At 38.1% G+C, this 13,580-nt stretch overlaps 1 protein-coding gene across 2 annotated transcripts in view; it reads left to right on the top strand.

Moving 5' to 3' along the window:
• Positions 1-13,580, top strand: part of SGSM2 (small G protein signaling modulator 2) — a 1,814,022-nt gene that overhangs the window by 1,398,382 nt on the left and 402,060 nt on the right. For both annotated transcript variants that reach the window (XM_044054411.1, XM_044054410.1), the window contains exon 9: positions 4,019-4,086. In XM_044054411.1, the coding sequence (XP_043910346.1) occupies positions 4,019-4,086 (68 nt within the window). The remainder of the gene's footprint in view (positions 1-4,018; positions 4,087-13,580) is intronic.

Raw genomic sequence — 13,580 nt, forward strand, 5'->3', positions numbered from 1 at the left:
AGGGTATGCAGTTTAAGCCTTAGTCTTCTTAGAATGTTGTCTGTTATAGAAAATAGAAACATTCTTATTGCCCTCTTATGGGACAGATTCTACTCTACGATTCACTACAGTGGCTCTTAATACTCCATATAAGCTGAAATCAGTTGCCAGCATGGAAGGAAAATGACATCCTGGTTTTCTATCAGCAGTGTATTTTCTTATGCATGTTATTGTCTTTTTGCCAAATTTACTGCTTTTTCGTTTTTACATGTCTGTCGTTAACGTTACTTTACATGAGACTAAAGATGAGTAAGTGGAGACTGACACTCTAGTATCTTCAAGCTTTTATTCAGCTGAAAAGGGAAAGAAGGAAGCTTATACCATTTTCATTGTTTTTAACATATGTAGTAATAACAACAACCGCCACCAGTACTCTTGGCCAACAGGGTGCTGGCGGAAATCGGTCTACTGTTGGCCGAAGGAGGAGAAGAGGGGGAAGGCATGCCCAAAGGCAGGTAAAGGCTAGGACTGTGATAGTGAGGGTTGGAACTTTGAATGTTGGCAGTATGACTGGTATAGGGAGGGAGCAAGCTGATGTGATGGACTGAAGGAAGGTTGGTATATTGTGTGTGCAAGAGACCAGATGGAAGGGGAGCAAAGCTAGGTCTATCAGAGGCAGTTTCAAATTGTTTTATCATGGTGTGGATGGGAGGAGAAATGGCGTAGGCATTATCCTGAAGGAACAGTATGCTAAGAGTGTTTTGGAGGTGAAAAGAGTGTCAGGTAGAGTGATGTTTATGAAGCTGGAAATTGATGGTGTAATGATGAATGTTGTTAGTGCATATACTCCACAAGTTGGGTGTGCGATGGATGAGAAAGAAACATTTTGGAGCGAGTTGGATGAAGTGGTGATGACTGTACCCAAGGGTGAGAGACTGGTGATTGGAGCAGATTTCAATGGGCATGTTGGTTAAGGGAACAGAGGGGGTGAGGAAGTGATGGGTAGGTATGGTGTTAAGCAAAGGAATGCAGAAGGTCAGATGGTAGTGGATTTTGCGAAAAGGATGGACATGGCTGTGATGAATATGTATTTTAACAAGAGGGAGGAGCATAGGTTGACATACAAGAGTGGAGGAAGATGCACACAGGTGGATTATATCCTATGTAGAAGGGCCAATCTGAAGGAGATTGGAGACTGTAAAGTGGTGGCAGGGGAAAGTGTAGTTAGGCAGCATAGGATGGTGGTTTGTAGGATGACATTGGTGATCAAGAAGAGGAGGATGAGTGTGAGGGCAGCACCAAGGATCAAATGGTGGAAATTGAAAAAGGGTAATTGTGAGGTGATGTTCAGGGAAGAGTTAAGACTGGCACTGGGTGGCAGTGAAGATTTACTGAATAGCTGGGTAACTACAGCAGAGCTAGTAAGAGAGATGGCTAGAAAGGTGCTTGGTGTGACATCTGGAAAGAGGAAGGAGGACAAGGAGACCTGGTAGTGGAATGAAGAAGTACAGGAGAGTATACAGAGAAAGAAGTTGGCGAAGAAGAAGTGGGATTTTTAGAGAGATGAAGAAAGTAGACAAGAGTATAAGGAGATGAGGTGCATGGCAAAGAGAGAGGTGGCGAAGGCTAAGGATAAGGTGTATGAAGAGTTGTATAAATGGTTGGACACTAAGGAGGGAGAAAAGGACCTGTACTGATTGGCTAGACAGAGGGACTGAGCTAGTAAAGATGTGCAGCAGTTAAGGGTGATAAAGGATAATGAGGGAAACGTACTCACAAGTGAGGAGAGTGTGTTGAGCAAATGGAAAGAGTACTTCGAGGGGCTGATGAATGAAGAGAATGAGAGGGAGAGAAGGTTGGATGATGTGCGGATAGTGAATCATGAAGTGCTGTGGATTAGCAAAGAGGAAGTAAGGATAGCTATGAAGAGGATGAAGAATGGAAAGGCTGTTGGTCCAGATGACATACCTGTGGAAACATGGAGGTGTTTAGGTGAAATGGCAGTGGAGTTTTTTAACTAGATTGTTTAATGAAATCTTGGAAAGTGAGAGGATGCCTGAGGAATGGAGAAAGTGTTTTGGTACCAATTTTTAAGAATAAGGGTGATGTGCAGAGCTGTAGTAACTACAGAGGGATTAAATTGATCAGTCACAGCATGAAGTTATGGGAAAGAATAGTGGAAGCTAGGTTAAGAAGGGAGGTGATGATTAGTGATCAGCAGTATGGTTTCATTCCAGGAAAGAGCACTACAGATGCGATGTTTGCTCTGAGAGTGTTGGAGAAGTACAGAGAAGGTCAGAAGGAGTTGCATTGTGTCTTTGTGGATTAGAGAAAGCATATGACAGGGTGCCTAGAGAGGAGTTGTATTGTATGAGGGAGTCGGGAGTGTCAGAGAAGTATGTAAGAGTGGTACAGGATATGTACGAGGGTAGTGTGACAGCGGTGAGGTCTGCGGTGGGAGTGATGGATGCGTTTAAGATGGAGGTGGGATTACATCAAGGATCAGCTCTAAGCCCTTTCTTATTTGCAATGGTGATGTACAGGTTGACAGATGAGATCAGACAGGAGTCCCCGTGGACTATGATGTTTGCAGATGACGTTGTGATCTGTAGTGACAGTAGGGAACAGGTGGAGGAGACCCTGGAGAGGTGGAGATATGCTCTAGAGAGAAGAGGAATGAAGGTCAGCAGGACTAAGACAGAATATATGTGTGTGAATGAGAGGGAGGATAGAGGAATGGTGAGGATGCAGGGAGTAGAGGTGGCGAAGGTGGATGAGTTTAAATATTTGGGATCAACAGTTCAGAGTAATGGTGAGTGCTGAAGAGAGGTGAAGAAGAGAGTACAGGCAGGATGGAGTGGGTGGAGAAGAGTGTCAGGAGTGATTTGTGACAGACGAGTAACAGTAAGAGTGAAAGGGAAGGTCTACAAGAGGGTAGTGAGACCAGCTATGTTATATGGGTTGGAGACAGTGGCATTGACAAAAAGGCAGGAGTCCGAAGCTTAACGTGGCAGAGTTGAAGATGTTAAGATTTGCACTGGGTGTGACGAGGATGGACAGGATTAGGAATAAGTATATTAGAGGGTCAGCCCAGGTTGGAAGGTTTGGAGACAAAGCCAGAGAGGCAAGATTACATTGGTTTGGACATGTGCTGAGGAGGGATGCTGAGTATATTGGGAAAAAGATGCTAAGGATGAAGCTGCCAGGTAACAGGAAAACAGGAACGCCTAAGGTTTATGGATGTGGTGAGAGAGGACATGCAGATGGTTGGTGTGACAGAGCAAGATGCAGAGGACAGGAAGAAATGGAAACAGTTGATCTGCTGTGGTGACCCCTAACGGGAGCAGCCGAAAGAAGTAGTAGTAATATTAATAATAACCTCTTATTTCTTGAATTGAGCAAAGTGGTGCATTGTGTAGAAGCTTCTACTGTTTTTGTCATCTGTTTGACTGTAAAACAATACATTTCCAACATTCTCCCAGCAGATATTTTAATTATATGTGAAATTTGATTCTATCCATGAAAATATGTTATAAAATCAGTGAGGGAAATATTTTTTGAGAGGTAGTTCTTTACATTTTCCTTGGATACTAGAGATAGTTCTCTGCATTTTCCTTGGATACTAGCTATTTAATGTACGAATCTCAGGAAGGTTATTTTGCTGTTTATCACTGGCAGATTGCATATTGTCTGACTTGTCTGTAAATTTTATTAAGTTTTCTGCTTGCACACTCAAGTCTTCTTGGTGACCTGATTAAACATTAAACACTCACCCGCTCCTAGCTAAATATTGTTTTTCTAAAATCCATGTCTTGCAAAATTGGTGTCAGATTCTTGTCATAATTCTTATAAATTGTCCAGAACAGTCACAGCTAGAGACTGAAGAGCATCTTTATAGCCCCCCAGGTGCCATTTATCCACAGAGCTGTTTGAGATGCAGAACTTCATTCTTTATTGTGCCATTCATCTGTAGCATACAGCTTAATTAGTCTTGAGTATGTCTGACAGGTTAAATTTATACTATTTTTTTTCTTTTTAGTGTTTACTGGGACTACGCTTTAACAGTGCCAATAAGCCAGATAGTCTGCATTCACTGCCATCAGAAATGTAAGTATTAAGTACTTTTGTGAGTCTTCAGATATACAGTGCAGTTCTACTAATCTGTTCCTTTTGCATTTGAGACTAGACACCTGGAAACGAAAAAAAAAAAAGCAACTTAGAAGGTTAATCAGAATAAATGGCAGGTAATCTTGGGTTTCCACTCCACCCACCAAGTGCTGCTTACTTTAACTTGGTCCATGATTATTTGACTTTCTTTCAGGCTAGGGAAATGAACTGGGACTCACTTTAATACATACTTTTTTTTGTTATCCTCCACATGAATACTGCTTTACACATATGTGCCCTCATTGTTTATATATAAAAGCACAAGTTCATCTTGGGCTTTTCCTAGTTATTGCAAACATACAAAAATTAAAGTGCAAAGTTGTCAAGAATTCTGCTCAAAACCAAAGTAATATTGCTCATAAACTTTAGAAATTACTAGAATAACACATTTATCATTAGCATGCATTTTATGAAGTATGTGAAATCTGAAACCCAAATGTCTGTCATTATTTAGTGACTGCAATCCTCAATGATTTGACAGGAAACCACAAATTTTATTTGTGACAGAGTAAAATAGGAGACCAAAATGTGGCCATTCTGCAAAATTTTGAGCAGTTGAGAGGTATGCTTGGGCAAACTCCTACCACTACTGTAAAAAGTGTCATTCAGTGGTTATACTGGGAAATTTCTTACAAAGCATGAAAACTTAGACTTTGATTGCAAATAAGGATCACTTAGCCCACTGCCTGTGTCACAACCTGTTAAATATGTTTTTGATTATCTTTAACTAACATACAATGCATTATCCTTTCATTTGTTAGAAATGTCATATGTTCTACACACGTGAATTCTTCACATAGCTTTAAAATCTGGCCATAATTGGAAATTAATAGGCTTCTTGTGAGGAGAAACACCTTAATTTAAGGATCTGTCTTAATTATTGCTGATAGTTATTCAGGAAATGTCTAGAATAAAAGTATTTGCATATATGATACATTTTCTGAAAAAGAAAAGGTCTGTAAGTGTAATATGTGCTGTTTCTGTGGTTTTTTTTTTTTTTTTTTGCTTTAAATGTTTACCATTTTGCTGCAGAGTTTTACATTTGTAAGGGACATTGAGAAAGCCTCTCAGAGACACATCTGAAATTCAGGTACATTTGAGAGTTCTAACTCTCCCACTGTTTTTGTGTCTGTGATCACATTGTACTTTGTGTGTGCATTGCATTCTTTCCAAAAAAAGAAAGGAAGTCCTTCACATTGCCTCAAAGCTCTCTACAGTCTTCAGATTGTGCCATGTTTTTATTTTTCCTCCTCCACCTAGTGTTCCTGCTGTTTTGGACTTGTGAATGTCCTTAAATGTTTTATTTTTTTACCTCTTCCCCAGGTACAGCACTCCTTTTAGTCTCTTTTTCTCTTTTCATATGACTTGTCATACAGGCATTGTAGAATTTTAGTTGCCTTTTCTATGCTGCCCCTATTTTTCAGTGCTTTGTCTGGCTGGTTGGGGAAGATCAGTCTAGAACTACATGTACTACTTACTACAGATGTCTCATTGTCTACAAAGAAAGATAAAATGGTCACCTTTTCCATTAGTAATGCTTCTTAGTGTGCAGTGCAGTGCACCTGTAATCTTCATTGCATTTTCATGTTTTTTTGCATATGTTCATGCTGTTTGATACGAGTATCCCAGATCTCCTCCCATAGCTGTTGTCAACATCTCACTTCCACTTATATATTCTTTCTTATGTTTTCTTTTTCTACTGCAGAAACCAATATGTTGGAATTCAAAGACTTAAAAAAATTCTGTATTTAAGTCAAGTACGCACATGATAGTCTACTAATTGAAAACTGCAGAACAGAGGGCAGCTTTCAGAAACAATTCAAGATAAACTTTCTTGACTTAACGAACACCAAGTTCTTAATTAACCCCAATATTATGTTGCTCTCCACTGTCGTAAATTACCAACCCTAAATCAAATTATTTTTAGGGACACAAATAATCACATTCTCAGTGTCTCTGAACAAATATGTTTAGGTCTGACCCTTGGTCCTTCCCTAAACTTCAAGACTCACACAGACTTATTCAACAGCAATGTACAATCCCATCTTAAGCTTTGCTATAAGATCTCCCACCTTCTTAGTCCCTCAACTGGGGCTGTCATTGCTTGAAATGTTTTGATTTCAAGGTTTAAGCATGGCTTATCAATTTTTCTGCCTACATTCTGCATGTAACTCAGAAAAACTACAAGTTATGGAAAATAAAATTGGCTGGTCTGGTATGCATACACATTACTGCCATGCCTTGTAAAAATTCATTTGGCTACCTATCCCCAACCATGTCACTCTCCTTCTTATATCCTCCTTTTTCAAATCGTAAACTTAGGTTACTGCCTTCCTTTGAGGCATAAGCTATCCATAATGGAACCAAATTACTCCCTGAGGCATACCCAAGAAAACACTGTCACCTTAATCAGACCGCCATTCAAAACTGTAATAGGCGAAATAACTTTTTTTCTAGGATTAGCCCCGACACCTGAAATCACATACCCACACAAGTAAAAAATCTCCATTCCTTATCCTAATTCAAAAAGACCTTAAGTGCTCACCTTCAAAAGGAAGCGGAGTGTTTTTGCTTTTGGGACACTGGTTAGATTATACTTACATTCTCCTCTATTTCCTGTTTGCAAAAGGGGGGGGGGGTGGCCCTTCCTACTATTTTACTGTAATGAAAAGTCCAGTTTTGTCACATCAGATACAAAGTGCTTATAACTCTTATATTTGCACCAGACTTTGTTTCTGCTGTACATTATTATATCTGTCAATAACCTTTCTGCAACACTTAAAATTCATAACGGTTTATATTTGAATTTCAAACTGTCTTGTTAATTACATCTGCACTTTGTATGTCACTATTTTGTACATTGTTTTGTTTTTGCTCCCGAGTTGTAACTGAAAAAGGTCTGATCACCAGCTCACCTATACATTTATCAAAAGAGTAAATAAAACAGTCTCAAAGTTCACTTATAACAACATAGATTCCCAAAGGAGTTTTATACCCACATAAATAAACATATAGAATTGGCAGTCCCATCATTTATATCCAAGTACAATAGGGCATTTTAAAGCAAACCAACTTGACGGTCCACCAATGTAAATAACATCTACATTGAAAGGAAGAAAAAAATTAAAACGTACAATAGATCCTTAGTCGAATAAGGTTTTATAAATGTGACTAAATTTAAAAAAGACTATTAGATCTACTAGGGCAGCCCACAAAGTCAGGTTAGCATCTGAAGCAAAGAACAATTGCAAGTCCTCTTTTAGTTATGTTAGAAAACTAATAAGCAACATAAACAACACTCAGCAATGTACAAAACTCATACTAAATGGCAAAACCTACTCAGACCTGGTGGGCATTGCCAAAAAGTAGCAAATACATTTTGTGAAAATGTCTCTCCTCGGACATCTATCCAAAGCCCTAACATCTGCATATGTGTAAGCCCCACCCCCATCATCACTAAAGTTCATGCACTGAAAGTTCACGATCAAGAACAGGAATATTTCCTCTATGAGGCCAGATAACTCAGCAGGCTGTTTGATAGATAGTGCTAAACATGCCTTCATGGAAACCCTCCATAAACTGTTTAATCTGAGCCTAGCTACAGGCTAAGTCCCAGAAGTATGGCGTATAGCACTGGTGATTCTGCATTCAGCAGACAAACCATCCCCCAAGCATATAGCACTGACAATTCCCCACTTTAAAGTGAAAATGTAGTTAGAGACCTAGGAACCTGGGTTGCTAATTCCCTCTCTTCTCATCACCTCGTAAAAACAGTTACCAGAAAATCCTTCAAATTGGAGCAACTGATTACCAAAGTAATATCATCCATATCTGAAAGTGTATTGTCCCTTTGTATTCAGCAGTGATTAGACCAATTAGAGAACACAGTGCCCCCTTTAGGGTGTACCTCACCAGCTGAAAAGACCTCAAAGGTTCCTCAGTTGAAAAGACTTCAAAGGTTCCTATCAAAGAGGATCAGAGGCTTAAAATGCCCTATGCTACCAGAAAAGACTAGAAGCACTGTTCCTCTTTTTTATGTTATAGGCTTCTCAGAGGAGATTTATGCCTTGTCTTCCTAGCAGTCATGGACCCAGTAGTCTAAGATCCCTTGCACCTTCACAAATCAAACAGTCCCACAGATTCCAAGATCTAAACCTGCTTCTTCATGGCAATAAAACAAGGTAGAGAGACAGAGTCATTGTCCAGCATCTCCCCTAACCCTTTTGGAATAGAATTCCCCTGCAGAGCTATGACACAATCAGAATTGCCTTGACATAGTAAGGCCTTGCTGAGTCTAGTTACAATGGCTGCTAAAAAAGCAATTCCTAGAAAATATAAATCAAAGTCTAAACCAACTTTACCGGAAGTGGCAAAGATAGTAACAGAGAGAGAGAGAGAGAGAAAACAACTGGAACTGGGAACTTTAGAAAAGGGTAGGAGCAAATTACAATGAAAAAAATGAGCAGCATCAAGGAGGAACAAGGTTTAAAAGAAGGTCGGATTTGAATGAGCTGTGTAATGGCTGGCTAACAGTGACTGGGTGTATTATAAGTGATGTATAACGTATACTGTCTTCCATCAAAAGGAACATGTGTAATTGGATGTGTATTGATAAATTCACCATGGGCTTGACTGATGTAGCTGCCTTGAGAGGGGGGAGGTACCGTCTAGGGTGAGAACTGGCAAGGGTTGTTGGTGACAGGAATCAGCTAGTGTTGAATTTCCTAAGATTCCATTATTTTGCAGCTCTTGGTCTGAAATCGTAGACATCATACTTATAAAAATATCTGCGGCCCAATTCCTCCACATGGTAATCAAAATAAACAGTTCAGTCTCATCAGTTCTGTCAACTCTTACTTGTTAACCTTGTTACAGATCTTTGTGTTACCAGGAGATGTGCCTTTCTTTCCGTCATCTCTGCAGTATCACTATTAAAAATACGACCAGTCACAGTAAAGAATGCTGTTGTGCCTCACTAATAGCTTCCCTTTTTATTGGGCTTGTTCTGTTATGACTTTCTGCTATTTTTGTTAGCCATAATATTAACTACTCCATCCCTCAGACTAAGTCCCTTGCAGAGATGACTTGTTAGTCTTCTGTCTGGGACAGTGCCAGATGAAAGCCATACATGAAATCAAAATGCAATTCACTGAGTGAAATTCTGCCAAGCAAAATTTGTTTAGTAAAGTCTATTGAAATAGTATTTGCCAACACAGAATCTGCCACATCTCAGAGAAAGGGAAGTACTTTTGTTTTTACCGCAGAGCCTGTTTTCCTTTCTCCAAGATGTGTGGACTTTGCTGTAACAAGTAGCAGCAGGGTATAGCCCCCCACATGGATTGTGTCTGAGCAGACATAAATTACTTAATGGTGTAGTTTCATGATGGCCAAATGCATGATAATGCATACTTGGCCAAAGCTCAGATTTATTGATAACAGGTTGCTGTCATGGGGAAACCTTATAGGAAACTATCCCTCAAAATAACAATTTCCAAGATTTATTGCAGGTACTTTTTTGTGTGGTACAAAGTTATTCATTGCTTTAAAACTGGTTTAAAGTTGTGTTTCACTGATTGTCTGGGAGCTGGGTTGCATTGAGAGGGATGGATACACAGGATTTTTTCAAAGACTAAAATTTCCAAGGGTTTTGCAGGAAATTTGACTCGTCAAAACAAGCCACTGAATAAAGGAAACGTTGTGGTGTATAATGAAGTCTGTGGTCTCCCTGGGTTGCTCCATATATATTGGATAAATATGGTTGTATCTCTTGAGTCAAGACAGTAATGTGTGACTATCTTCTAGCAAGTGGTGATGGAGGCTATGGAAAATCCTGCAGATAGCACAAAATCAGATGAGATAAATAGCAATGTGGATCAGAAAATGAAACCCAAGCTGTATGGTATTGACACAAACAAAGTTAATTTAACTTAACATAAAAGAAGCTACTAGAGTGCTGGAAGAGATTAGACATGATGTGTAGCTATTAACAAGGTTGTTGGGTGGTTATTTGAGACATTTGGAAGTGACTGAAATTGACAATACCAAGTTCTGACATGATCAACAAGTCACCAGTCACTAAGTAAACAGCAAGTCTATTAGATTCGGGATCAGGCATGTGAAGCAACTGAATGAGTGGAGTATATGGAATAGCAATTAGTTGTAGTAGGTGATCAAAGTGGGAGCAAAAAAATGACTGATTAAAGGAAGGTGCAGACTATTGTAATATGTAAAAACAAAAATGGCACATTGGACATGCTTTTCAAAGAATTTATTATGTGTTAAAACATTATGCATTTGCCACTGACTGAAAGTGATAAATATTTGAAACCTAGAGTTTTTTTATTTTGTTTGTCTTTTCATGAAAGGGATTGAGTTTCGTGGCAGTTATAGGAACAGGGAAAGACATTTTTGATGGTTGTATGACCTGTTGATATTAAAGATGACTACTTGAGGTTACTTCCAACAGTGAGTAGCGACCAATGGGAAATGTAAAAGGCAACATCTGAAATACAAATTTAGGTTTCCTCCTATACTGAAATTTAGGTTTCCTCCTATACTGATGGTGTCGTGGACTGGTGGAATGTTAACATTTACAAGTGCAGAGGGGAAATTAATATAAAAAAGTCTAACTATCCAATTATTTTGTAGTGTAGTTGTGATGGATAATGTTGGTATTTGTAATGAGGGGAACAATCTAAGCTAAATAGCTGAAGATGAATGGAAGGAGCAGGAAAACTCAAAGGAAAGGGGGAGTTTATTTTTGAGCATTGCAGCTAGTGCACGAGGATTTGAAAGAATGAATATTTTTACATGGTGATCTGTAAACTGGGTAATGGACTACTCCTCTATAATTACTGGGCTATTTCCAGAGTGGAGATTCCTTGTTTTAGGTGAAGAAGTTCCTTATAGGTGCACTTAAATAAAATATCCAATGAGAGAAACTGCAGATTTTGAATGTGCAGGAGGTTCGTTTAGACCATTTCTGGAAGATGTGAAAAAGAGAACAAACTTGCATTCAAAATTTGTAAATTCATAATACATGTAAACATTATGAATGTCTGAAACGAGTGAAAATGCACTTTACATTAGCAAGATAGTAAATTTGTCATGTGCCTAATAGATATTAGGGCATTTAGTCATGTTTCTGTTAGATGTAATGAGGAAGGGACACTATGTTGAAAAGTAATCTAATCTCTGAAACAGTTTGCCATAGCTTTGTTTATTAAATATATATCTGCTTATGTGAAAGGGGGAATGAAGCTCTATTCAAAAATGTTTGTCCTTAATATGCCTAAATATGTGTGACTGTGATATAAGTGAAAATCATACCTCTCAATTGTCCAATAATATTTTTGGTCTTTTCCTCATAGAAATTGTGGCTTTCTGGCACATCACTGAGATTGAAGTCACAGAATAATGACAGACTGTGCATCCTTCAGAACATTCATGTTAACACAAAACCTGTTATTCTAGCAACTTTCTAAGCTTGTACAAGCAATATTTAACCTATGTCCCTATTTTTGGGCCTCTGTCCCTGCATTATATTTAGCTTTGTCCAGATTTCTTGCACTAATAAATTGAAAGGTATGATGAAAATGCATATTATGTTGTTAAGTTTGTCAATTTGTCATTTGCTTAACTGATGAATTTAGGACCTTCAGTCACATCTTTGTTAGATGTACAAAGGAAAATGAACTGCATTATAAAGTCTGCTGGTCTCTAACTGGCACAGATTGAGTTTCTGTATAAATCTTTATTAGACAGAGCAAGAAGGCTTTTGAAGTTTCAACCCGGGATATGTTCTCTTGTACTAGAAAGTAGAATGAGAAGAAAAGGAAATGCATGACAGAAATGGGAACATTTATCTATTCAAATTAGCTTAATCATGATGGTTGAGAGATGTTACATCTTTATTTAAAAGGCAGAGCTGGGATAAAGTTGTTGCACACACAATTATTGTGGAATTCAAAGCATTTATTAAACATGTATATCTGTGATTTATGACTGTCATGCACATTATGTCTACAAGCCTGAGAAACATTGTGTATTTAACTAAAACAAATTTTTTTCAAGTTTGTTTCTGCCAGGTGTGAAAATAAAATTGACTGCTCTCTAATAGTGTAAGAAAGCAAAACATGACAAATTGATGTGGATGAGGTTGTCCACTTGTTTTTATTGTTTATGATTAGAAGTACATTTACTTGTTTGGTTGTTTTTATGGGAAGGGAAACCCTAAAGTATAATGTGTTCACCTATTGCAGATAGGGGCTATATTTGTTAATATGGGTTATGGAAACATGAGCACTTCACTGAATGTGGGGAAAAGTTAATATTTCATGTATTACAGCTTTGATGAAAATAAAATCGATCTTTTTGATTTTTATTATGGTACTGTGTTGTTGATGGGAATTTAAGGAAAGGAAATTGCATTGGGAGTGGATAAAAAATGATGCTTGCTGTCAGGCTCCAATTTAAATACTAGAGTTTTAAAGCAACTAAAATAATTCTGCTTGACAGAGTGTAATTATGTTGTAATCTAATTTTTTTAAGTTTGAGTTAGAATACAGTACTCAAGTGACTGCTGTTTAATACAATGAACAAGGATGGAATAATTTATTTAGATGGCAGAATTATGATTTTCTATTGTATGTTTGGTCAAGAACAGCCTATGCCATGTGGAATGTACTCCTCAAAGTATTTGTTATTGTAGTACATCATCAGTGCAGAAATATATCAAGTGGCTATATTTTTATTTCTTGTCAGCCTGAGTCATTCTTTCAGTTGTTAGCACTAGTGGACTTCTGCTTTACTACTTATTACAAATAGATGATGGCTTTGAGTTGCACGCTGCTGTTTTCACCCATTTTATGGTTATGTAACTTCTTGAAGTCATTATTTTGTGTTCGATATGGAACCTACTGGTGGATGAACTTGAACTCTCTAGCTTCGACTACCAGAGCTTCAACTCACTGTCATTTGGAGTTCCTCCATAGGGAAATCACTGTTGGCGAGTTGTAGCAGAAGTGATTTCCTTCTGGGGCAATTTCCCCCTTGAGTTTGTGTGTAACCATGGAGTTAGTATATATAAATTTGAAGGTGCATGGGGGGCTTCTCCCCCTGCAGAAATACTTTAAAAAGTTTTTGGCAAGATATTTTCGGCGAATGCAATTTGGAGGTTCTGATCTTCGGTGCATTCACTTTGGATTACTCATAGTGGAAGTCTGTTCCATATATATTGGTTCTATAGTAACATACACATATTAATATAGACAGTTTTATATGCTTGTAGAATGGTGAGGGATTTGGATAGTATACATATATTTCATGACTTGCATAACAATTTCTTATGCTATATTTGTGATGATATTTGATTATATTTCAGTTATGTAGGTTACTTATACATGTGTATTGCACTATAATTTAATACTGTTTTG

Source organism: Protopterus annectens, chromosome 13.part0 (genome assembly GCF_019279795.1).
Source record: "Protopterus annectens isolate FY-2018-M chromosome 13.part0, PAN1.0, whole genome shotgun sequence".
NCBI classification, from domain to species: domain Eukaryota; kingdom Metazoa; phylum Chordata; order Ceratodontiformes; family Protopteridae; genus Protopterus; species Protopterus annectens.